Here is a 25,465-nt window from a genome sequence, read left to right as displayed (position 1 = left end):
CCCCTTAGATTCCTAATGACAAGTATCCTTACCAATGATTCCACCCCTTTATCCCAAGTCATTCCCCACGCTGCAGGTAAAGCCATCATTCACAAGTACAAGTGAAATTATGTCACTTCCCTAGCTAAAATGCTTCAGTGTCTCCTACTGCCTTTTGGATCAATTCCAAACCTCTTAAGGCCTATGAGACCCTTCAGGAACTGGTAAATCTCCAGTTTCATATTCGGTCACTCTCCCCTTTACACTCAATCTTCAGTCACAATAAGCTCCTTTTAGTTCTCTGAATTTACCACTCCCTCTTTCCTGTTTCTTTGCACATGATGTTCTCTCTGCTAGGAACAACCCCCTCTTTGCAGACTTCTACTTTACCTCTCAGTTTAAACGTGAGTCTGCTATGGGGAAATTCTCCATGTGGCCTCCCCAAATTGGATCAAGTGCCCTTATGTGTTCCCACAGCACCCTGGGTTTACCATCATCACACTGCATTACAACCGCTTGTTATTTACCCATCCCTTCCACCAGATTATAACCAACTAGAAGGCTGACTGCATACTGTTTTGCTATTCTCCTCCTAGCACTTAGTACAGTGTCTACTGCAGAGTAGATGCTCAACAGTTATTAGTTAAATTGATAAACATCAAATACCCCGGGACAAATCAGTACCAGGCAGCTGACCAGGTTTTAAGTGGCTGAAGGCCTCAGGCCTTTCCCTTTCCTTAGAAGGGTGTACGTCACCAAGCTCTACAATTCCAATCCCTACCGTGCCTATCCCATCACAATGAATGAAAGAAACCTAGCTGGGTGAAGATAACCTACAGTCCCTCTTTTGTAGGAAGTAGGCACCCAGTTTTAGTGGACAACAGTTAAGGTCCAGATATGTGCAGTGCTCCTCATCCCCCAGATCTCATTACCAGATGTGGAAAGTTGCATTAAAAACGTTGGTTTTCTTCAGCTTGTCCAGCTGCAACTGGGCATAACGCATCTGGTTTTCAACACTCTTCAGCTCATCATCCAGCTCCAGCTGTTGTCGTTTAAATTCACTGTATTCTCTCTGATACCTGTGAGCAGCCAACGGGACCACTGAAGGCTATTAGTTTGGGGGCTGAAGTTTCTCTCTCACCACACTACGAACAATTATTTAGTAATCAGTTACATCTAGCTCTAGCATCTTTTACATTTGGCACAGATTCCACTCAGAGGAACATCTGTGTCCTAGCTGTGTTGCCTGGGAGGAACAGAAATGTCTCACATTCCAGCTGCCCACACGCAAAAAGGTGGAAGAAAAAATAATTCTTCCAAACCAGGCCAAAAAAACCTCTTGCTATTTCTGATCTTTTTCAAAAGAGACGTAAATGGGTTAAGAGTGGCATCTTCCAAGGCCGGGCGCAGTGGCTCACATCTATAATCCCAGCACTTTGGGAGGCCGAGGCGGGTGGATCACGAGGTCAAGAGATCAAGAACATCCTGGTCAACAAGGTGAAACCCCGTCTCTACTAAAGATACAAAAATTAAGCTGGGCATGGTGGTGCGCGCCTGTAGTCCCAGCTACTCGGGAGGCTGAGGCAGGAGAATTGCTTGAACCCAGAAGGAGGAGGTTGCAGTGAGCCGAGATTGCGCCATTGCACTCCAGTCTGGGTAACAAGAGCGAAACTCCGTCTCAAAAGAAAAAAGAGTGGCATCTTCCAGCTGGGCATGGTGGCTCACGCCTGTAATCACAAGACTTTGGGGGGGCTGAGGCAGATGGACCACTTGAGCTCAAGAGTTCAAGACCAGCCATGGGGAAACCCTGTCTCTACAAAAAATACAAAAATTAGCCAGGTATGGGTGGTGCACACCTATAGTTCCAGCCACTTGGGAGGCTGAGGCAGGAGTATTGCTTGAGTGGAGGAGGTCGAGGCTGCAGTGAGTCATGACTACACAACTGCACTCAGCCTGGATGACAGAGCTAAGACTCTGTTTCTATTATAAAAAAAAAAGAGTGGCTTCTTCCATGAACTGGCCATAATTGGCCTTCTAAAGTTTCACTTCTATATACTTACTGTCCTTCAAATAGTTAGTATACCCCACTTCCAGTGAAACTTGTTAATACTACTGTATGAAAAAACAGACATTTTTGTCCTTCATTTCCACAACTTTAGTTAGTATGGACACTGTGTCTCCTCCACTAGACAGAGGGTTCTCTCAGGTCAAGAACATCCATAATTTATTTTATGAGACAGGGTCTCACTCTGCTGCCCAAGGTGGAGTGCAGTGGTATGATCACAGCACACTGTAACCTTGAACTCCAGGGCTCAAGTGACCCCGCACTTCAGCCTCCTGAGTAGTTGCTAGGAGTACAGGTCCACCACACCAGCCTAATTTTTTAAAATTTTTATTTTTGTAGAGATGAAGGTTTCACTATGTTGCCCCAGATGGTCTTAAACTTCTGGCCTTAAGTGATCCTCCTGCCTCAGCCTCCCAAAGTGCTATAATTACAGATGTGAGCCACCACACCCACCCCCCCACCACCCGTGAAATTTTTAAGCTTGGAGGGAACAAATGTAGGCAAATTTGCTCATCTTTTCAGATAAGGATAGCTAGAAAGTGGCTGATTCATCCAAATGAGCCCATTCCCTACAGGACAGAGCCAAGACAGCTCTGGTTTCTGCACTCTCTATTTAACCAACATCCTTTTTTTCACTTAATCATGCTGACTCCTCATACGTAACTCTCCTAACAAACCTCTAGAAACAGGGCATGGAAGCAATATGCAGGATCTGGAGCAGACATGCTGCTGACTGACAGTTGACTATAGTTTACAAACTAATCAGACACATTCTGCTGGAAGCCATTTCCTCTCCTGGAGCCTTGAGTGTGAGAAGATAGAACAGGGTAAGCACTCACTGAGCTTCCTCCTGATCCAGTCTCTCAGCCTCAGCCTGGACCTTCTCAAGATTTTCTGCCACCATCTGGCGGTTCTTTTCCACATCTTCCAGCTCCTGGATCAGCCTCTCCTCCTCTAGTGCCAGCTCTTTTAGCTCCATCTGAAGCTGTTCACTGTCATCTTCATTCATTTGCTCTAAGATCTCCAAACAGCGTCTGCCAAAGACACAGGCAGAGTATACTCACTAGAGTTCCATTTGGAGTAGAGCTCTTGGGTAAGGGCCAAGCAGTCCCTGAGCAGTAACAGCTCTGAGCCCTGGCTCTGGAGGCACTCACTTGTAGTTCTGACATTCATTTTCAGTGACGTTGAGCTGAGTGTCCAGCTGGTCTAAAAGAGTATCTGTGCATTCCTCACAGAGTGGGTGATCCACATCTGTCTGGCCCGACATGATGTCAAAAAGGTCCCCAGTGACCTGGAAGTGTGGGAGAGTCAAGGTAGGGCCTCCCCCATGCTACCTGCTCAATCACCCACTCTCCCAGCCAGGCCTACTGCTTGCCACTGGAATGGGGCCGACTTGCCTTCAGTCTTCGGCTGAGGTTCTCCATGGTGCCGCCATCAGATGCCTCCCCAATCAGAGTGAAGCTGTTGGCGCTTTCTGTGGACATCATCCTGCAGATAGCCCCCCGCCCACGGGCCACATGAGGGAGCAGAGAGGCTTCCTCCACCTACTGCAATGCCAGTGGCAGAGACTCTCAAGCACCAGCTGAGGGGCCTCAGGGCACATACCCACTCCTAGCCCGACTGACCTCCCAAGGGTACCTCTCTCCCAAAGGAAGGCCATGCTGGTCTTCCACAGGGACACTCAGCACGAAGGTAGGCCTGGATGGACTAAGAAGGGAGAGGGGGCATAAAAAAATTGGTATGTGTATGACTACAATGGAAAAGAAGGGAGAATCAGGAAAGGCCATTTTAAAAAACATTAACCCCTTATTTAAAAATAACCTCTTGCCAGCAACCTCTTTACCTGCAGATATGAGAACTAGGACTTGCACATCTAACAACACTTGCTATTTTGAAACTTCTCAAGAGCCCATGTCTTTTATTAGTGATTAATCACTCCCTCAATTTTTCTCAATACTTTGTCATTAGATCTACTATCTTTCCCATTGTGTGAATGGCTACAGGAAAAAATCCATACTGGACTGGGTGATGGGCCAGGTATAGGGAATACATTTTTTCCGAAAGGGCCAAAAGGCTAGGTGAGGATGCATATCCATCACCTGGCTCCAGGTCTTGATTCCTGGATTTAATTAAAATTCTACTAGCCTTTGGCAAGGAATAGGGAGCTGAGAAGTAGTAGGCACCTGGCTGGGGGGATGAATCTGCGAGAGACACCATCCTGGCGAGGAGTTTCAATAAATGGCTCCTGGGAAAGAAATGAGAGCATTAGAATTCTGGCAGCTTAGAAGTAGAGTTCACTTCCCCAAACAGCCTGAGAACTATATAGCTGTAGTTTTGATTGATAACCACAAGATCTGATAAACCACACAGACTTAAAAAATGGGTATTATTGAGGCAATCCTTATATATGTGCGCTAAGAAAGAACCCATGATACAGAAAAACCTCAAGTCCCATTTGATTTTTGTGGGGAACAGCATTTCCTAACTATGTTATATTCTGTTCATGGTTACCCTTGCATTTCTCAACACTTACCAGTCAAGGGTAGGAGACAGAATGCCCTAAATCATAGTACAAGGAAAAAGCCAGATCAGATGGCAATGAAGTCTGTCACAGTACAAAGTAGATCATTTATATGTTTTCAATATTTTAAGACTATTTGTATGTGATCAAAAATCTTACGACATCTATTGACTTCAAATCCAGACCCCTTTGCTGCTTCGTTTAAGGCTTTCTCTGGCTCCTGGACTCTTCACTGCCTGCAGGGGGCACTGGCCAGAATTAATAACCCCTACTCAACCTGACATCAGCCCTCCCCCAGTGACTGGCAGCAGCGGGTAAATAAATACTCCGGCTCCCTTGCTACCGGAGGAGAAGAAATCTCAGGTGTGTATTCAACACTATCTCACAGGATGTTGCTCCACAGGATCACTGATATTATCACAGTTTAAAACGACATCTTCTCTAACACTGACAATTCTTTCTGTCCAGGGTAATATACAAGTCGCTGTCCTAACCAGGATGCTTTTGAAATGGAGAGGAGTGGATATTAACAACTAGCTAGAACAACAGATGCAAATCAATGCTCTGGAATGACCTGGACACACAGGTCATCCCATCTCCAACCTATAATAATTTATAATTCTGCTTCAAATAAAAAGCCCTTCCCAACGTTTTTAAATGGCTCATTCAGTAACCCTGTGACCTCAGGTGCAGGCCTGTATCTCCAATGATGCAGAGCAGCCTGATCATGTAGAATGACTTGTTACCCAGAGACCCCAGAAGTCTGCGGGCTCTTCAAGCACCAAGCAGCCTGCAGAAACAAAGACTGCATTCCTGTGCTTTCATATCAAATCTCCCATTTGGAATGTTTACTACATGAGGATAGGAGAGAGGGCACTTCTATTACCTCTCCTGAGTTAGTCTCTTCCTCCTGGGTCTCTCCTGGTTTCGCCTGGGCTGTGGTAAGTAATGGAGCTAAGGGCAAGGAAAACAGTGGGTCAGAAACAGTCTTATTAAAGCAGGAGGGCATCTGAAACTACGGGAAAAGAATGTGAAATATCCTCATCACCACCCTCACCTCCAATTTTTCTTAAAGTACCATTTACACAAAAAAGAATCTGTGGTCTTCCTCACCCCCATTAAATCAGATTATGGAAATGTTCAATTTTTTTAAGGCATAATGGTAATATGATTATTTTAAAGAATCCTTATCTGTCAAAAATACAGAAATATTTACAATATTTATGTTTTGGATTTGCTTCAAAACAATTCAGGGTGGGAAGAAATGGATGGGGCCATACACAAAGCATGATTAAATATGTGTTGATAATTGTTGCAACTAGGTGACAGTATACACAGGTTAATGATATACTCTAAAATTTTCCATCCCAAAAGTTAACATCCTGTTTCCCCCAGAATAGCAGGGAGGGAACACGAGGAAATCCTCTGGGAAGGTGAAACATTGCTAAATTGCAATCATTCAGATTACATGAGTGTATCCACTTGTCAAAAATATACAGCTAAGATTTCAAGGCAAGACAATTTACCTTTCTAAAAAAGTGTGAAAACCATAATAATTGAGCGGGGGATGGGAGGTGAGTCGAAGTGTAAACATGTCAGCATGTGGATGGTTGTTGAAGCTGGGTGATGGATACAAGGGAGGCTACTATGCTATTTTCTTGACTATATATGTCCATAATAAAATATTTCCATAATAAAGTCAAAAATTGTTATTAAGAGTTAATTTTCCCTCAAAAAAGAGAAACTGGGTAATAGCAGCTAACGTTTATTGCGTACTATTTGCCCAGCATATTCCTAAGTGTTTCTGTGGTTTGTCATATTTGAATCTTATAAATTCTTTATGAGGCAGTTTAACATTTTACAGAAAAATCAGAAACTGAGGCTTGGAGATATGAAGTAACTTGCAAAAAGTCATTCAGCTTGTAAATGACAGCCAGGATTTAAACCCAAGTGAGCTGACCTCAGGCCCATAAGCTTATGTAAGCTGCGTATTCAGTCTTTCCTTTTACTGCCTGACTTAATTTGAATTCTTCTGACTTTGCCGGGTTTGGGGTTTTTGGTTTTGTTTTTTTTTAATTTTTTAAATTATAGAGACAGGGTCTTACTGTGTTGCTCAGGCTGGTCTTGAACTCCTGGGCTCAAGTGATCCACCCAGCTCAGCCTCCCAAAAGTGCTGGGATTACAGGTGTGAACCACCACCCCGGCCTTTTTTTTTTTTTTGAAACAGGGTCTTCCTCTGTGGTCCAAGCTACAGTGCATGCAGTGAGTATCATCATAGCTCACTGCAGTTTTGACCTCCTGGGCTCAAGTGATCCTCCTGCCTCAGACTCCTGAGTAGCTGAGACTACAGGTGTGCACCACCACACCTGGCAATTAAAAAAAAAAATTTTAGAGACAAGATCTCGCTAGGTTGCTCAGATTGGTCTTGAACTCCTGAGTTTAAGCAATCCTCCTGCCTCGGCCTCCCAAAGCACTGAGATTACAGGCATGAACCACCACGCCCAGTAAATTCTTCAGACTTTAAGACTCTACTCCTCCATTTACCAGCTGTTGGATCTTAGGTAAGTCACTTAACCTCTCTGTGCCTCAATTCTTCATCTGTAAAATGATGTAATGACGGTATACTCCATAGGGGTTGTTACAGGGACTAAATGAAGTAATACACGTAAAACACTTGGTATTCGTATATGGTAAGTCCTCAACAAATACCATTATTATATATACATATTCATTTTCTCTGAAACAGCAGGAGCAGAAAATAAAGACGTTTCTTTTGCTACGGAAAGCTCTCAGAAGCCCACAGTGTCAGAATGCTTTACATTCCCGAGGAGAAAACAGGGAGCCAGAGAGACGAAGTCTTTCTTAGGTTCACACGATGAGTTTGTGGCAGACTACAGCCACCATTAAGAACTGTATCACCAAAGCTGCCCACCTTCCACATTCTTGACCACCCTCTTTCCAAGGGTCTCGCTGACCTGTGAGTTCCTGGATGGTGACACGATCCAGGATCTTGAAACTCGTGTCCAGTTTCAGGGGCTGGCTGCAGCGCTGGCACACGAAGCTCACCTGCATGGTGCTGTTGTTGGACGTCTTAGACCCTTCCATCCCTGCGGCGGTGGAAAACAGGCAACATTAGGAATAATCGACGCCCCTGAACTTCCGGCCCGGGGTTACCACCTGCCTTGGTGACGATGGTAAAGGAAGGGAAGTCCCAGCCTGCGCCGTTCCCTCTAGGAATGGTATGATACGAGGCGGACCTGCTTCCGGGGCAGCCTGAGCTCCAGGCAGTTTAGAGACCAGCGTCAGGGAAGGGACTCCAATAAGAGCCGCGAGGGTTCCCAGACTCCCTTCTAAGGTCCCACTTCAGCCCTCGACGCTCTTCACCTCGGGACCCCGGAGCCCGTCACCCAAGTCCGGTCTACCGCGGGGGCACTGTGGCCTCGGGTCGGCCCCGGAGCGAGGCCCCCAGAAGTGCCATCGCTCTATCTTCAGCGACTTCCCGGTCCGCCGGCGGAAAACTTCCGCCCGAGACCGGACGTGACGTCACGGCGGCAGCAGGCAGTCCTGGTCCACAGGCTCACAGGCCCGCCAGCGGCCCCCAGAGGCCGGACTGGGAAAAGCAGTGGGCTTCAGGGGGTGACTAAGGTTGCGAAGGAAGTGTAGGCGCCAAGTCCGGAAAGAATGGGGAGGCTCCGCTAGTTTTCTGTATTCAAGGGGCGCCGGGCGCGGTGGCTCACGCTTGTAATCCCAGAACTTTGGGAGGCCGAGGAGGGTGGATCAACTGAGGTCAGGAGTTCAAGACCAGCCTGCCCAAAATAGTGAAACCCTGTCTTTATCAAAAATTTAAAAATTAGCCAGGTGTGGTGGTGTGCACCTACTCGGGAGGCCAAGGCAGAAGAATCGCTTAAACCCAGGAGGCAGAGGTTGTGGTGAGCCGAGATCTGGCCACTGCACTCCAGCCAGAGCAAGACTCCATCTCAAAACAAACAAACAAAAAAGAAAATGTTATTCAAATAAAGGCTTGAAGAAGGGGAGGAAGGAATTCTTGCATACATCTGAAGGAAGCTTATTCTAGGCCTAGGGAACAGCAAGAACACAGAGGGTGTCTGTTTGGGGATTAGCAGAAACTGGTGTGGCTAGGAGATGGGCAAGGAAAAGAGATACAGAAAATGAGGTGAGGGAGGTAAGGGTGCTGAGCCATCTACCACCTAGGCTCTCATAGGGATTGTGAAGCTCTGGCTCTCACTTTGAATGAGATGAGATGAGATGGCTGGGTCTTGAACACAGGGACTTGTTTCATTTTTAAAAACAACTTTATTGGGTATAATTTACATACCATAAGACTCACACTTTTAAAATCTACAGTTCAATGAATTTTAGTACATTTACAGAGTTGCACAACTATCACCCTAATCCAATTTTAGAACATTTCCTATCTCCCCTTGCAATCCCCCACTTTGGCCTCCCAAAGTGCTGAGATTACAGGTGTGAGTAAATGTGCCCAGCCAAAAGTGTTTCATTGCAATAAAGTCCAATGTTTGTACTTTTGGTATAAAAGAAACCATTACCTAACCCAAAATCATATGCAGTGTTGTCTATTTCATTTTTATTTTGAGACAATGTCTTACTCTGTCACCCAGGCTGGAGTGAAGCAGAATGAACAAACACGGTTTACTGCAGCTTTGACTTCCTGGCTCAAGCAATCCTCTTGCTTCAACCTCCCATGCATCAGGGACCACAGGTGGTCAACACCATGCCCAGCTAATTTTTGCATTTTTTGCACAGATGTGGTCTCACTTTGTTGCCCAGTCTTCTGCTTTTTAAATTTAACATTTTTCTATGTTGATACACAGTTTTTTTAGTTATCATGGCTACTAAATAAATGTTATTCATTTAGTGTAGGATACTACACTAAATGTACTACTCGAGTGTATTTTTTTACTGCTGGAAATTCTGTTTCCCCTTTGGGTGATTACAATGCTGCTGCAATGATGAGCTACTTACTTATAACTGGGATTACAGAATTAACTGTGTCAGCTATTTAATATCTCTTGCTTAACACTGGGAATTATTTTCCTAAGTGTTTGCACATAATCATATTCTGGCCCCAGTAATGTATGAGGAAGCCTGTTTCATAATGCCTTGGCCAGTATTGGGTATCATATAGTTGGGGAACAAAAGCAAAAAATGGCACTTCCTTGTTATTTTATTTTATTTTATTTTTGAGACGGAGTCTCACTCTGTTGCCATACTGGAGTGCAATGGTGTGATCTCGGCTCCCTGCAACCTCCGCCTCATGGGTTCAAGTGATTCTCGTGCCTCAGCCTCCTGAGTAGCTGGGACTACAGGCACACGCCACCACACCCAGCTAATTTGTGTATTTTTAGTAGTGACAGGGTTTCACCATGTTGGCCAGGATGGTCTCAATCTCTTGACCTGGTGATCTGCCTGCCTCGGCCTCCCAAAGTGCTGGGATTATAGGCGTGAGCCACTGCACTGGGCCCCCCTGTTATTTTAATTAGCATCATTGATTACTGGTGAGGCTGAACTTTTTGCCATATATTTGTTTATTGTAGTTACTTTTTTTTTTTTTTTTTTTTAAGAGAGAGACAGGGTCTCACTGTCACTCAGGCTGGAGTGCAGTGGTGCAGTCTTGGCTCACTGGAACCTCTGCCTCCCGGGCTCAAGCAGTAGTTATTTTTTAATGAATTATGTTTGCCTTCTTTGATTATTTAGCTATTGGATTCTTAGTATTTTTCTCAATTTTTTTTTTTTGAGATGAGGTTTTGCTCTTGTAGCCCAGGCTAGAGTGCCCACCACATGCCCAGCTAATTTTTTTGTATTTTTAGTAGAGATGGCGTTTCACTATGTTGGCCAGACTGGTCTCGAACTGCTGACCTCAGGTGATCCACCAGCCTCAGCTTCCCAAAGTGTTGGGATGACAGGTGTGAGCCATTGCGCCCAGTTTTTCTCAATATTTTTAGTAATTTTTTATGTATGCTTTAACATTTTTTCCAGATGTTCAAACAGTTCTAAAGTTTCAAGTCAAATTTGCTTATTTTTCTTGATGTATATTGCTTAGAAAGTTATTCCCACTTCCAGAAATGTGTTTCTTTTCTTTTCTTTTTTTTGAGACGAAGTTTTGCTCTTGTTACCCAGGCTAGAGTGCAATGGCACGATCTCAGCTGACCACAACCTCCGCCTCCTGGGTTCAGGCAATTCTCCTGCCTCAGCCTACCGAGTAGCTGAGATTACAGGCATGCGCCACTAAACCCAGCTAATTTTTTGTATTTTTAGTAGAGACGGGGTTTCACCATGTTGACCAGGATGGTCTCGATCTCTTGACCTCGTGATCCACCCGCCTCAGCCTCCCAAAGTGCTGGGATTACAGGCTTGAGCCACCGCGCTCGGCCAATAGTATATATTATAAAGTGTAGTGTGATAAATAAACAGAGGGCAATGCCTGGCACATTGTAAATGCTGTGTGTGCCCTCCCACTTGGGACATATACATAGTCATTGCATGTAGTGCTTAAGGAATTGTGAATAATCAACAACATATCCTAAATCATCAATTCAACAGATGTTTATTGAGGATCTATTATGTGTCAGTCCCTATTCTAGGTCTGAGAGGATATACTGGTGAGCTGTTCTAATAGTTTACATTCTAGAGGAGAGAATTTGACAATAAACATGTAGCCAATGTTTGGTTAATAATTTCAAATAATGGCAGATGCTATGGGTTGAATTGTGTTCCCCAAAAGATATTGAAGTTGGGAAGTCAGATTAGAGTGGACTGAAGTAAATGGGGCATGAGTGCCTGTGAATGTGACCTTTTAGGGAAATAGGATTGTTGCAGATGAGGTCTTTAATGTTAGCCCTAGACCAATATGACTGTGTCCTTATAAATAGAGGCAATCTGGACGCAGAGAAAGACATGTACTGCGTCTGACAGAAGATGATGTAAAGAGACACAGGGTCATCTCTAAGCCAAGGAAGACCTGAGGCTATCAGAAACCAGGAGAGAGGTCTAGAACAGATTCTTCTCTGACTCCTTTAGAAGGAATGTCAACCCGCTGACACGTTAATGTTGAACATCCAGAACTCTGAGACAATATATTTCTCTGGTTCTAAGCCACCCACTTTGTGGTACTTTGCTACAGCAGCCCTAGAAAACTAATACAGTAGGTAAGAGGATGATGTGATAGAGAATAAGTTGGGGTAGGGTGGGAGGAGCTACTTCCACTGGGGGATTCAGGAACGCCTCTGTTATCTGGAAACCATTGAGGGTGATAAGTAGGGAAGAGACATGACTGGTTCACTTAAAAAAGAAAAACTATTTACTGGAAGATAGAATATGGATAGAATATATAGGGGAAAGGACAGAAATCATAAGTGTATTTCCAATGAATTTTTTTTTTGGTAGAGTCGTGCTTCGTTGTCCAAGCTGGAGGGCAGTGGCACAATCTTGGCTCACTGTAACCTCCACCTCCCAGGTTCAAGCAATTCTCCTGCCTCACCATCCTGAGGAGCTGGGACTACAGGCACATGCTACTACACCTGGCTAATTTTTTGTAGTTTTGGTAGAGGGGTTTCATCGTGTTAGCCATGAGGGTCTCCATCTCCTGATCTCATGATCCACCCACCTCAGCCTCCCAAAGTGTTGGGATTATAGGCATAAACCACCGCACCTGGCCTCGATGAACTTTTACAAAATGAACACATCAGTGTAACCAGTATCCAACTCCCTCTCCCATGGCTCCTTCTAGTTGTCAGCCACCTTAAGGGCAAACAATATCCTCAATTCTAACACCCTAGATTCAGTTTTAACTGTTTTTTGAATCCCATGTAAATGGAATCATACATGACATACCCTTGTTTCTGTTTTCTTTCACTCATCATGAGATTCACCCATCTCATGTAGTTTTAGTTCATACATTCTCAGTGCTTTGTAGTACTCCATTGTGTGACTATATAAAATATCGTTATCTCTCTTGCTGTTAAGAGGTATCTGGGTAGTTTCCAGTTGGGGCTATTGTGAATAGTGTTGCTGAATATATTTATGCATTTCTCTTACGTAGGTCTCTAGATTGAGGTTTCTGGAATATCTATCTGTCTATCTAGATATAGAATATGGGCAAGATTTAGCTCCGTATAAAAGGACAGAAACACAGGTCTGACAAGTTACATCAATATATATCTATGAATATAGATCGATATATATTTTTTCAGCTTGAGTAGATACTACCATATCTGTGGTTGACATATTAAAAGATTATTTCAAGCTGACCTGATATGCACCTGTAATCTTAGCTCCTGAGCAGGCTGAGGCAGGTGGATCACTTGAGCCCAGGAGTTTGAGACCACCTTGGGCAACAGTCAATCAATGAATGAATGATAGATTTTGGGTGCTGAGTGAAGAATAGAATGTGATAGTTGGTGGGGGGTGGCACGAGTGGAGAGACCAGACAGGAGCTTATTGTAATAGTCCCAGCAAAGGAGGACAGTGTCGGCTTTGGCCAGGGTAACAAGTGAAGAGATGGGGGAAAGCACTCTCATACAGGATGCATGACACAGGGAAGGCTGATAGGACCTGCTGATGGGTTGAATGTGGAGACATGAGGGAAAGAGAGGAATCAAGGTTGACTTAGGTTTTTGGTTTGAACAACCAGGTGGACAGTTATGTCAGTTACTGAGATGGAAAAGAATAGGAAAATCGCAGGTGTGTGAGAATCAAGAATTCTGGTTTGGCCATGTTAAATTTGATATGCTCATTAGGTTTCTAAGTAGAAATATCAAATAGATGGCTGGAACTCAGTGAAGATGTCAGGATGGGAGATATTAATTTGGGGCTCTCAAATCACATACATATGACATTTAAAGCTATGAACAAGCATAGATCCTCTTAGGGAGAAAGTGTAAGTAGAGAATAAAGGACATAAGTCTCCTGGAGCATGCCACCATTAAGAAGTGGAGCAGAGGGCTGGATGCGGTGGCTTACGCCTGTAATCCCTGCACTTTGGGAAGCTAAGATGGGTGGATTACGAGGTCAGGTGTTTGAGAACAACCTGACAAACATTGTGAAACCCTGTCTCTACTAAAAATACAAAAATTAGATGGGCGTGGTGGTGCACGCCTGTAATCCCACCTCCTTGGGCACATGAGGCAGGAGAATTGCTTGAACCTGGGAGGAGGTGGAGATTGCAGTGAGCTGAGACTGCGCCATGCCACTGTACTCTAGCGTGGGCAACAGCGAGAGACTCTGTCTCAAGAAAAAAAAAAAAAGTGGAGCAGAGGAGAAAGACCCACAAAGGAAATGGGGAAATCTCTGTTGAGGTTTTACAAAGATCAGAACAGGTGGCTGTGTGTATTTTAAGAAGGGGAGTGGCTAATGTGTTGAGTACTACTGAGAGGTTCAAATAACATCAGAGGTGATTACCGATGCTGTCAACATGGAAGTCACTGATAACCTAACAAAAACTGTATCAGTGAAAAAGTAGGGTTGGGAAGTCTGATTAGAGTGGAATGGAGTACATGGGACATGAGGTCTTGCCTGGAAGGAATGCACAGAAAGGGAGTGATTGCTACAGAAGAACCTGGGTTCAGGGGAGGGTTTTTCTCAAGACAGGAGGTATTGGTCATGTCTGGAAATGACCCATCAGAGGATAAATGTGATGTAGGAAAAAGAGGGGCTAATCATGGGCACAGACATTAAGAAAGTGAAAGGAGGTGGAATCCAAAGCACAAAAGGAAGAGATGGGAACAGATATGCTTCCTCCAATGAAAGAGGAGGAAAAGCAGAAAGTATTTTTGCAGATTGCCAGATTTGGTGGTGAGATGATGAGGAAGCTCTCATTTGCTTCTGTTTCTCAATAAAGAATAAACTCAGACCATAAATTGGAGATGGGAGAGAAGGAATACTGGAGGTTGAGGGAGATGAGTAAGTATGACAGTCATTGGGAGGGTGGGAGAGCAAACATGTCAGGAGCCACTTAGTGGGAGCTCAGGCAGTGTTGTGCACTCATTTGAGATTTTGGGACATGAATTTAAAATGAGACCCGTCATCAGTGATCACATGTGACTTGTAAGCACCAAGAAATAAATAGTTATTGTTAAATGGAGTGGTACTCTCCAGTTGTTCACTGAATAAACAAATGAACAAATGGAGTATTATATAAAACATTTGGATGGGGAGGAGGAAGGGAAATAAAGAATGTGTATCTGTCTTATAACCTACTTGAAGGAGACAAAACATAATTATTTGAGAACAAAGCATATTTTAAGAGGCACAAGCATTAAGTTTTCCAGTTGAAGTTATAAATTCTGAAAGAAATACAGAATAGTGGCATACTTAAAATAGGATGTGGTTAATGTGGGAAATAATTCCTGAAGTTAAGTTTCAAATTGGATCTCAAAAGTTCCCAGGGAAACGTGTTAACAAAAACAGAGGTAAAAGGGGGAAAACTGTTAGATGTTTATGAGCAAGATGGATAGTATGGGCTATGTCATATGTGGCCTTATATAAGTTGAAAAGGACTTTGAGCTTGAAAGCAGAAATGAAGATAATTACTCTAATTTTTTTTTTTTTTTTGAGTTGGAGTTTTGCTCTTGTTGCCCATGCTGGAGTGCAGTGGCGCAATCTCAGCTCACTGCAACCTCTGCCTCCTGGGTTCAAGTGATTCTCCTGCCTCAGGCCTCTCAAGTAGCTGGGATTACAGGCACCCACCCCTATGCCCAGCTAATTTTTTGTCTTTTTAGTAGAGATGAGGTTTCATCCTGTTGGCCAGGTTGGTCTCGAACTCCTGATTTCAGGTGATCCACCAGCCTCAGCCTCCCATCGGCCTCCTAAAGTGCAGGGATAACAGGTGTGAGCCACCATACCTGGCCATAATTACTGTTATTTAAGAAGTAACCTCTTTATGCTAAGCACTAACAGATCACTTACTCATCTGACAGTCGCTATTTATTTTGTATCTAAGCACTGTGCTAATTGTTTTACATATATTATTTCTAATATTCACACCACTACAAAATTACATACTATTATTTATTACTAATTATTAAAATTCCATTTTACAGATTAGGGAATTGAGACCCAGCATTTCAATAATTTGCCCAAGATTCCAGTTAGTGAGGAGCTGAGGTGGGATTTGAAGCCCAGGTCTCTGATTCCAAAGACCATAGTCAGTGTGCTGCACTCCATTTAATTGTGTATTTCCCTCATTTCAAGACAGGGGATAGCACAGTAGAGGGGGCAGACTAGGATAAATGTTCAACAGCAAGAGCGACCCCAAAATATAAATCTGATGACCTTCTTTTGCACTTAATCTAGATTGTTTACTAACAACCCTCCTCACCCCCAGCTCACTGCTCTTTGTCTTCAAGACAATAAGAAAATCTCTTCTTTCCTACAGCATTTACCTGAGCTGCACTTAGATCTCTCAAGTTTCTTCTCATTCTTCCCATGCTAACCTCTTTATATCCTTTAGATCACAGATTGTCACTTGTTCAAAGAGGCCTTCCTTGGCCATTCTATGTAAAATAGATCTCTGGTATTTTCCATGTCTGCCACTTATTTCTTAACATTTATCAAATTTTGCAGTTACCTTGTCAGTTTACTTTCTGGTGTTCTTCCAATATTATGCCCCATGGAACCAGCCACCTTGAGTCTTGTTTGCCTTTGATTTCCCAGAGCTGTGCTGTTCGGTACAGAAGCCACCAACCACATGTGGCTACTGACAGCAAATGTGGTGTTACCTTATTTCGATGTGCAGTTACGTATAAAATATGCACTGGATTTTGAAGACTTGGTATGAGAAAAGAATGCATAAGATCTGGATTTTTTTAATGTTGAATACTTGTTGAAATACTTGGATAAATTGGGTTAAATACATAACTAAAATGTTCAATTGTTTCTTTTACTTTTTAATCGTGGCTGCTAGAAGATTCTAGTCTACGTGTGACTCACATATTTCTAGGTTCTGAGACAGTGCCCTGGCCCATTTTATTGAACGAAATATCCAATCTCGAGAGGTCGAATGAATGGGTGAATGAAGATGTATAGTCTCAAGCTTCCATTAGAAAAATAGATACAGCATTGCCGTAGAAGTTTGGAGATACGGGTTCTGGCTCAGAATGTACTGGAAACGCCTTGGACAAGCCCTACCCTACTCTGGCCGTCAATTTGCCCATTAGATAGTATCTTTGAGGTCTGGAAGCTTGCTAGAATCAGTGGAAGAGAAATGCATCAGGAAAGCTTGATAAAACGGCACTTGTCGTTTCCGCTCTAGCCTAAACACTTGAGGCTCGGCAGAGGCAGCGGGAATCAGGGACTACACCCCGAGAACCCAGTACCCGGGTCCCCGACTTCTCCGAGCCTACGTCACTGGGGCGCGACGGCGTTGTCCTCGGGATTGCAGCGGCTGAGAAATTCCATTCGGTGAAGGCGAGTTCCGGGCCAACAGAGGGTCACACCATTTCCGAGTCTCTCGGAGGCTCAGTTCTCAGTGCACCATCACCCACCGCTCTCCCTTTTACTTCACCCCTATCCGACTCTTGGCCCGGACCCTGTGAACCCCGCCCGGAGCGTCCAAAGCCGAGTCTCATCGCGGCTGCGCAGGGCACGTGCACAACCTCGCAGAAGTCTCGGCGATTGGCTGTGACGCAATTTCCGGCGTGAGCGGCGAAAGCCGGGAGGGCGAGCGAGAGTGCGACCAGGCAGCAGGCTGCCGGCGGGCGGGCGGGCGGCACGGAGGGAGGGAACGAGCGAGCAGTGAGTGAGCCAGCGAGGGCGGCCGGGTCCCGAGGTCAGCCGAGATTCCGCAGGTACCTCTGGCCCCCTCCCCGGAGTCCACAGCGCCTCCGGTGTCCCGCGGATCGGACACGGCCCGGCCCGGCCATGGCCTCGTTGCTGAAGGTGGATCAGGAAGTGAAGCTCAAGGTAGCGGCGCCAGTCCGGCCTTTTTGCCCCTCACTTTGATCCCCCAGTAGTCTGACCGGCTTCCTACTCCCCATGGCGTCTTTGTCTCCCTGGGGATACCAGCTCTGAGCTTCCGCTCGGCTCAGCCCAGCCCCCAGCTCCTGGGGTCGGCTTCGCGGGAGAAGAAAATATAGGATGGCTTTCTGTACCGTGTCTGATGATGAAGAGTCCCGGGGTCACCTCCGCGGACACGTGTTGGACTCAGGGCTTTAGGCCGGTGACAGCTGGAAATCCCCCAGCCCAGCAACGTCCCTGGGCACTGCCCCTGCCCTTGGTGGTCTGCCTTGTATCATAGGCCAAGTCTGGGTGGGGATTGGCACGTTTGTGAGCTCACATCTCCCCTAACTACCTGTCTTTTGTCTGCTTATGAAATTCAGACAGCTTCAGACACAGGGAGGGTGGGAGGGAGAGGAGAGGAGACAGGCAGGTGCTGCCCTCAAGCCCTGCGTCCTTCTCCTGAGATGGAAAAATGGGTCCTCAAAAAAATAAAGTATTTGCAGTCTGGGGGCCTCTCAGCTTCATATTACAGTTACAAGGTGAGGGAAAGACAGTTGGATTTGGGATTCTCTATCCTGCTCTTACCTCTGTCCCCAGGTACTCAATTGCTCTCTTTGTTAATTTTAGGTTGATTCTTTCAGGGAGCGGATCACAAGTGAGGTGAGTGAAATAAATAGAAAAATGGGTGTTGGTTAATTGAGAGTTTCCCAAAGAGGAGATATCTATATAGAGAGACCTTCCCACAGATACTAATTCAGCTGTATTTTCCCTCCTCTTTAGGCAGAAGACTTGGTGGCAAATTTTTTCCCAAAGAAGTTATTAGAACTTGATAGTTTTCTGAAGGTGAGAGACCCTTTTCTTTCCTCAGATTCCCCAATTTTTTTGGCCCTGGTATTACTGTCAAGCGGGACAAATTGTGTGTTGAATCTTCTTCTTTTTATTTTTTTAAACTGTAAAAGCACTTTGATTTCTTGCCCTTCAAATCAAATACTTCTTTGTTCAACTTGAAAAGATTAATGTTTTGGGGTGGGTGTCTTTCAGGAACCAATCTTAAACATCCATGACCTAACTCAGATCCACTCTGACATGAATCTCCCAGTCCCTGACCCCATTCTTCTCACCAATAGCCATGATGGACTGGATGGTGTAAGTGTCCTATGTTTATCTTTGTGTTCTTGAGCAGTCGGTCCTCTGTCCTGTTTCCTTGTCAGTTCAACATGTACAGAGGCAACAGTGGGATTTGGACCTGGGAACTAGGACTCTGTTATAGACATGCTGACTCTAGTGTACTCCTTTTATTTCTTATTTATTTATTTATTTTTGAGAAAGAGTGTCACTTTTTTTTTGCCTGGGCTGGACTGTGGCAGCTCAAGCACTGCTCACTGCAGCCTTGACCTCCCGGACTCAAGCAATTTTCTTTCCTCAGCCCCCCAAGTAGCTGGGACTACAGGAGTACGCCACCATGCCCAGCTGATTTTTGTATTTTTTGTAGAGACGGGGTTTCACCATGATGTCCAGGCTGGTCTCAACTCCTAAGCTCAAGCAATCAGCCTACCTTGGCCTCCCAGAGTTGGGATTACAGGCGTGAACCACTGCACGGGGCCTCTCGTATATTCCTTTTAGACCCTGAGTTTCATTTATGACATGAAGTCAATATGCTAATGCTATTTTCAGTGTTAGAGTGAGTTTCAAATAAAAGAAAACTAGCTTTATCAGGTTACCTGGATTTTCCCATGGCTCTGAAGAAGACTTTACTTACCTTTTTTCTATGTCCTGAGTAGTATTACGGGATACAGAGTTGTTCTTGCTATATAACTGCAATCACCGTCTTTGCTCTACATTTTTAACACCTAGTCCTTACCAGTCACATGTTCACGTGCTGTTAGAACACTGATGATACTGTATTCTTGTCTGTAGTACTGCCTCACTGATGGAACTTGTATATCTGGAAGGCAGGATCTATCTTCTTTTTTTTTTTTTGAGACAGAGTCTCACTCTGTTGCCTAGGCTAGAGTACAGTGGTACGATCTTGACCTACCTACTGAAACCTCTGCCTCCGAGGTTCAAGTGATTCTCCCGCCTCAGCCTCCTGCGTAGGTGGGGTTACAGGTATACACCAACATGCCTGGTTAATTTTTTTATTTTTAGTGGTGACAGGGTTTCACCATGTTGGCCAGACTGGTATCGAACTCCTGACCTCAAGTGATCCGCCCACCTTGGCCTCCCAAAGTGCTGGGATTACAGGCATGAGCCACCGTGGTCCAGCTGGAAGGAACTATCTTATTCTCTGTATTCCCAGTGCCTAGTGTTGATCCTCATCTATGGCAGTTGCTAAATACATGTTTGTTGACTGAATAATGTGTTCCTTTGTGGAACCAGCAGATTTGTACATATTCCCTTAATTATCCTCCCTGCTTTGATTGGTTCTTTTTTCCTATTCTTTATAATACTTAATGTATTGTATTTCTGGAAAGATTGGTCTTCCCAACTAGAGCATAATTTGCTTTGTGGCAAGAACCTTTTCTTTCTTTTTTTGAGGGGGGACAGAGTCTCACTCTGTTACCTAGGCTGGAGTGCAGTGGCACAATCTCGGCTCACTGCAGCCTCAAACTCTTGGGCTCAAGCCATCCTCCTACCTCAGCCTCTCAGGTAACTGGGCCTGCAGGTGCATGTTCCATCATGTCCAGCTAGTATTTTTTGTGGAGATGGGGTTTCCCTACATTGCCTGGGCTTGTTTCAAGTAATCCACATGCCTCGGCCTCCCAAAGTGCTGGGATTACAGGCATGAGCCACGGCGCCCAGCCCAAGAATCTTTTCTTTTTCTTTTTTTTCTTTTTTGAGAAGAGTTTTGCTCTTGTCACCCAGGCTAGAAGACAGTGGTGTGATCTCAGCTCACTGCAACCTCTGCCTCCCAGGTTCAAGCGATTTTCCGGCCTCGGCCTCCCAAGTAGCTGGGATTACAGGCGCCTGCCACCACACCTGGCTAATTTTTCATATTTTTAGTAGAGATAGGATTTCACCATATTGACTAGGCTGGTCTTGAACTCCTTACCTCAGGTCATCCACCCACCTGGGCCTCCCAAGGAGCTGGGATTTCACATGTGAGCCACTGTGCCCAGCCTCCGAGAACCTTTTCTTAAAGCTTTATATGTACTTAGGAAATTGTACAGAAATTAATAACACAAGCTGTGAGGCTGAGGAAGGGATTAAACTTGTTTGAAGGGTATCTTGTGATGGAAATGTGGGTGTCAAAAGCAGGCTCATCCCTGCCTCTTTGTATCCATAGCCCACTTATAAGAAGCGAAGGTTGGATGAGTGTGAAGAAGCCTTCCAAGGTAAGAGCCACCCTTACCTCCTCTCCCCTCACCTCACCCCTGACTTGCAGCCCTGAGAAGCAGGATGGATATAGTGTTCTGACCAGGAAGCAAGATCTAATCTTATTTCCCAGAAGCAGCATTCCCAGCTCCTCCAAACGTGCTCGTTATTTAGTGTTCCTGGTTTTCCAATAAACAGAGTTTAAGCCTTCTGTCCTATTTTAGATGTGCATCTGTTGTTCTTTTGTTCCATCCATTCTCATTGATTCTAATAGTGGTGTCATGGTAGGGTTGTGACAAATGGAAGGCAGAGGTCGTAGCATGTGATCGGTATAGAGAAAATGAGAAAAAATTAGGGGATACTGTGTCCTTTCCTCTTCCCTGATCGTTTGACCTTCGTATCTCTGCCAGGAACCAAGGTGTTTGTCATGCCCAATGGGATGCTGAAAAGCAACCAGCAGCTGGTGGACATTATCGAGAAAGTGAAACCTGAGATCCGGCTGCTGATTGAAAAATGTAACACGGTGAGGCACAGGCTAGTGACCTATGGGCCACCCCCAAGTACAAAAAACGGTGTAGGGGTGGTGTGGGAATTGACAGACTAGGTTTTGTGTGTGTGTGTGTGTGTGTGTGTGTGTGTGTGTGTTTTGAGATGGAGTCTTGCTGTGTCACCAAGGTTGGAGTACAGTGTTGCCATGTTGGCTCACTGCAACCTCTGCCTTCTGGGTTCAAGGGAGTCTCTCGCCTCAGCCTCCCTAGTAGCTGGGATTACAGGCACCTGCCAACACACCCAACTAATTTCTGTATTTTTAGTAGAGACGGGGTTTTACCATGCTGGGCCGAGCTAGTCTCAAACTCTTGACCTCAGGTGATCCACCTGCCTTGGCCTCCCAATTTGTTGGGGTTACCGGCGTGAGCCACCGTGCCTGGCCAGACTAGGTATTTTGACTTCTCTGTTCCTGGCATCTGGCCCCAGCAGTCTGAATTGTGTACTTCATGGCTTCAGCCTTCAGGCACAGGTCCTCATATATGTTTTGGCATCCAGGTCAAAATGTGGGTACAGCTCCTGATTCCCAGGATAGAAGATGGAAACAACTTTGGGGTGTCCATTCAGGTAATGTACCTGCATCACAAACTAGGAAGAGAGGTTTAGGAGATACTCTCATCTCTCCTGCCTTATCTTTCTTCCCTTTCTCTTTGGGGCTGCTGTGGATGACATGGCTTTTGATGCACCTGTTGTTTGTTTGTTTTAGGAGGAAACAGTTGCAGAACTAAGAACTGTTGAGAGTGAAGCTGCATCTTATCTGGACCAGATTTCTAGGTAGGGTTGCTTGGGCTTGGCCCAGGCACTGGGACTGATGAGGTGGTGGGCATCATCCTGCAGCTTCCTCCTCTTCTCTCTCCTTCCAGATATTATATTACAAGAGCCAAATTGGTTTCTAAAATAGCTAAATATCCCCATGTGGTAAGTAAGGGTTTGTGGCCTGAGGGTGGAGGTGGCAGCATAGTGAAGAGTGACTGCTACTGGAAAGGAGCTGTGGGGGAGCAGCGGGGCCTCGGGGACTAGCTTTTTCCTCTACCCTCCTTGCAGGAGGACTATCGCCGCACCGTGACAGAGATCGATGAGAAAGAATATATCAGCCTTAGGCTCATCATATCAGAGCTGAGGAATCAATATGTGAGTAACCTCAATCCTTGTCCGTAGTTGCTTTGGTTTCTGTTAGTTGAGAATATCGAAATTCTCTGAAGGGCTAAGATGAGGGTCTGAGGTAAATTGAGTAGAACAAATTCTGTTCATCAGCTCAGTGTTGAGAATGGTGAAGTCATCTAGCAGGGTATCTCATTTCTTTCTACCTGAGTGGAGGGGTGTGCAGTATAGTACGGTTAAGATGTAGGTGTCAGAGTCAGACAGACTTAGGTTTGCAACCAGGTCTACCTATATTGTGTGACCTGGAGCAAATTGTTCAAGCTCAAACTTCAATTTCTTCTTTAAAATGGAACTGAAGAGGCCAGGCATGGTGGCTCACACCTGTAATCTCAGCACTTTGGGAGGCCGATGTGGGCGGATCACAGGTTAGGAGTTCAAGACTAGCCTGGCCAACATGGTGAAACCCTGTCTCTACTAAAAATAGTAAAAAAAATTAGCCAGGCATGGTGGCAGATGCCTGTAATCCCAGCTACTCCGGAGTCTGAGGCAGGAGAATCGCTTGAACCCAGGAGGCAGAGGTTGCAGTGAACCAAGATGGCAACACTGTACTCCAACCTGGGTGATGGAGCAAGACTCAAACACACACACACACACACATACACACACAGACACACACACAAAACCTAGTCTGTCAATTCCCACACCACCCCTACACCCATTGTTGCAGCAACAATACTGAAACTCCGATTTTAAAAAGGGGGTTGGGTGGGGGTTACTGAAGAGTACCTACTGCACAGAATTGTTTTGTTTTGTTTTTTTAAATAAGTGAGATAACACATTATAGTGTAAGAGAGGTGGTGCTACCACCCTGAATGCAGGCTCAAGTGAGATTAGAATTACAGTAAGTCCTCACTTAACATTGTCCATTGGTTCTTAGAAACTGAGACTTTAAAAATGATGTATATCAAAACCAAGATTGTTTTCACTAGCATTGTAACAAAATGACATTGAACAAAGTGACGTTATTTGAAACCATGTTATTTGGGGACTTTCTGTACTTGGTTTGTTTACCTGCTGTACTTTGATTTGCTTAAAGTCGAAGTTGCTAAGAACTTATTGATGACATTAAGGACTTACTGTATGCAAGTGATTGCTTGGGGATTTGTGGAGGGGTCTCTCATTTTCTTGGTGAGGTAAGGTTGTACAGATATGTGATTCCCCTGGTTCTTCTTCTCCCAGGTCACTCTACATGACATGATCCTGAAAAATATCGAGAAGATCAAACGGCCCCGGAGCAGCAATGCAGAGACTCTGTACTGAGGCCAGGGCCAGGGCCAGGGGACTCTGTGAGTCTGGCTCAAGACCGACATTGCCTTGGTTTGTTACATGACTATCGTGATGGGGAAACTGGCTGGAAATAGTAATCACACCTCTCTGTTTTTAGTTAGAGTCTAATGAAACTCTCATCTAGCTCTGTGATGTGTTTACCTCTTTTTTCAGGCCTCAGGAACTCTTCTATTTCCTGCCCTAATACCCCACACCCAACCTGTCCTAATTTCTGGAGAACTCCAGGTTTGTGTGTGCAGGATGTTGGCACAAAAATACTTGTGTTTCCACTCTCCTCTCCCTCCTGTGTCTTGGGCTTTATGTTTTCTTCCTTTTGATGTTTAGCTGAGGGAATTGGAGGGAAAGTGTCAGGTGTTTTTTAGGAACTGGGGTGGTGGGGGGGGACCAACTCTTCCTCACATGAGGTTACTGTCTCTGTCCTCTATGGGCATTGGATCCTCCCAAGTTGCCCTGGTGATGACTTAGGGCTTCACATCTGTGTATAGCCCACCTTGAATCTTGATCATGATGAGAAACACCTTAGGCCTTCAGTCAATTCCCAAGCTCCTTCCGATGTTTTTATAATGGGGGTTTTCACATGCACATATTAGGTGTATGCATGTATACACCCATACAGACATGCACACACACCCTCCTACTCCATTACCTAACATACCCTCTCTTTCCACGATCCCTGTCACATACCTTTCAGGAGGTGATGGTTGTCTTAGTTGTCATCTACCCAGACAGATATCTTGGGCCTATCCTCCCTCCTGATAGTGCAGCCTCTTGGTACCCAGGGTGAGTTGGTGGAGAACAGACAGATGAGAAGCAGAGGACTAGGAGAAGGCCTGTCCCTCTCTGACTCAGCCCTTTTTGGCATTATTGCAAAAGCTGGTCCTGTTGACTCCTGGTTGCCTTTTCCCAGGCAGTTGTCAGTTGGGGTGAAGGTGTCTGCAAGTGTGAGGTCCGGATGCTGCTGCTCATGTTGGGCTTTCCTTTTGGGAAATATTTCTCTTATATATAGTGTCGGGCCTCCAGGGAAAGCAGTCATTGGTGTGTATGTGTGTGTGCACACACACACATTTGTGTATGTGGAAATGCGCTAGGCAAGTGAAAACTATAGAAGAGTTGCCTCCTGTCTCTTGAATCTTCCAGAGATACCACTTAACTGTTAACAGCTTTTGTGTTAATCCCCGTCAGCCCCCAGCTCTTTTATTTCACCACTGCTGGAGAGTTGATATCTGCAGTCAGCCTGCCAGTGACTCTGTGTCTGTTTCTGACTTTTATTCTTCCTGTCTCTGTCTTCCAACCCCCAATAATATTTCCACCTGGCTTTTTTTACTCCCAATATTCTGTAGAGAAGGAGTCAGGATGCTGTCTTCCCATGAATAGTACTCAGTAACAAACCAATTGCATTTTAGTTGGGCAGTGCCCCCGCCCACCCTCCAGATCCCTTCCAGCTGAAACCCTTCCCTCCTCCCACCATGTGTTCCTCAGTTTCCCTTTCTGTTTGTTGGATTGTTCTGCTGCCGCCCCTCCTCACCCTACCACCCTTGGATCATAATGTAAAATTCTTTTACCGTGTCAAGAAATTATTAAAAATACAGGTACTTTGACCTCTTTCTAAAGCTGCA

At 45.1% G+C, this 25,465-nt stretch overlaps 2 protein-coding genes across 12 annotated transcripts in view; one reads left to right on the top strand and one right to left on the bottom strand.

Annotated features, from left to right (window-relative positions):
* BECN1 (beclin 1) overlaps window positions 1–17,824 on the bottom strand; it is a 21,728-nt gene extending 3,904 nt beyond the window's left edge. For 3 of the 10 annotated variants that reach the window (XR_013535939.1, XM_008996661.5, XM_008996666.5), the window contains exons 1-9: window positions 7,950–8,077; window positions 7,541–7,672; window positions 5,452–5,519; window positions 4,228–4,289; window positions 3,683–3,751; window positions 3,442–3,532; window positions 3,199–3,335; window positions 2,884–3,078; window positions 912–1,058 (exon numbers count right to left, since the gene is read on the bottom strand). Coding sequence is in view for 7 of the 10 variants with exons in the window: in XM_008996661.5 (XP_008994909.1) it covers window positions 912–1,058; window positions 2,884–3,078; window positions 3,199–3,335; window positions 3,442–3,532; window positions 3,683–3,751; window positions 4,228–4,289; window positions 5,452–5,519; window positions 7,541–7,670 (899 nt within the window). In the remaining 3 variants the exon portion in view is untranslated. Of the gene's footprint in view, window positions 1–911; window positions 1,059–2,883; window positions 3,079–3,198; window positions 3,336–3,441; window positions 3,533–3,682; window positions 3,752–4,227; window positions 4,290–5,451; window positions 5,520–7,540; window positions 7,673–7,822; window positions 8,078–17,692 lie in introns of those variants that run through there. The other 7 variants (XR_013535940.1, XM_002748002.7, XM_035301508.3 and 4 more) reach the window with 4 other exon arrangements.
* Window positions 17,240–25,465, top strand: PSME3 (proteasome activator subunit 3). 2 transcript variants are annotated; one of them, XM_035301513.3, is made up of 11 exons: window positions 17,240–17,504; window positions 18,168–18,200; window positions 18,321–18,383; window positions 18,582–18,686; window positions 20,827–20,875; window positions 21,266–21,378; window positions 21,900–21,968; window positions 22,108–22,175; window positions 22,265–22,319; window positions 22,446–22,532; window positions 23,742–25,465. In XM_035301513.3, the coding sequence occupies exons 1-11, from the start codon at window positions 17,463–17,465 to the stop codon at window positions 23,820–23,822; spliced, it is 765 nt and encodes a 254-aa protein (XP_035157404.1). In that variant the 5' UTR covers window positions 17,240–17,462; the 3' UTR covers window positions 23,823–25,465. The 2 variants fall into 2 exon arrangements, with proteins under 2 accessions (XP_035157404.1, XP_035157403.1); XM_035301512.3 differs by lacking the exon at window positions 17,240–17,504 and adding an exon at window positions 17,919–18,079.

The sequence above is a fragment of the Callithrix jacchus genome, chromosome 5 (genome assembly GCF_049354715.1).
Source record: "Callithrix jacchus isolate 240 chromosome 5, calJac240_pri, whole genome shotgun sequence".
NCBI lineage: Eukaryota > Metazoa > Chordata > Mammalia > Primates > Cebidae > Callithrix > Callithrix jacchus.
Note: the sequence above shows the minus strand (reverse complement) of the source record. Positions and strands in the feature narration are given on the sequence as shown.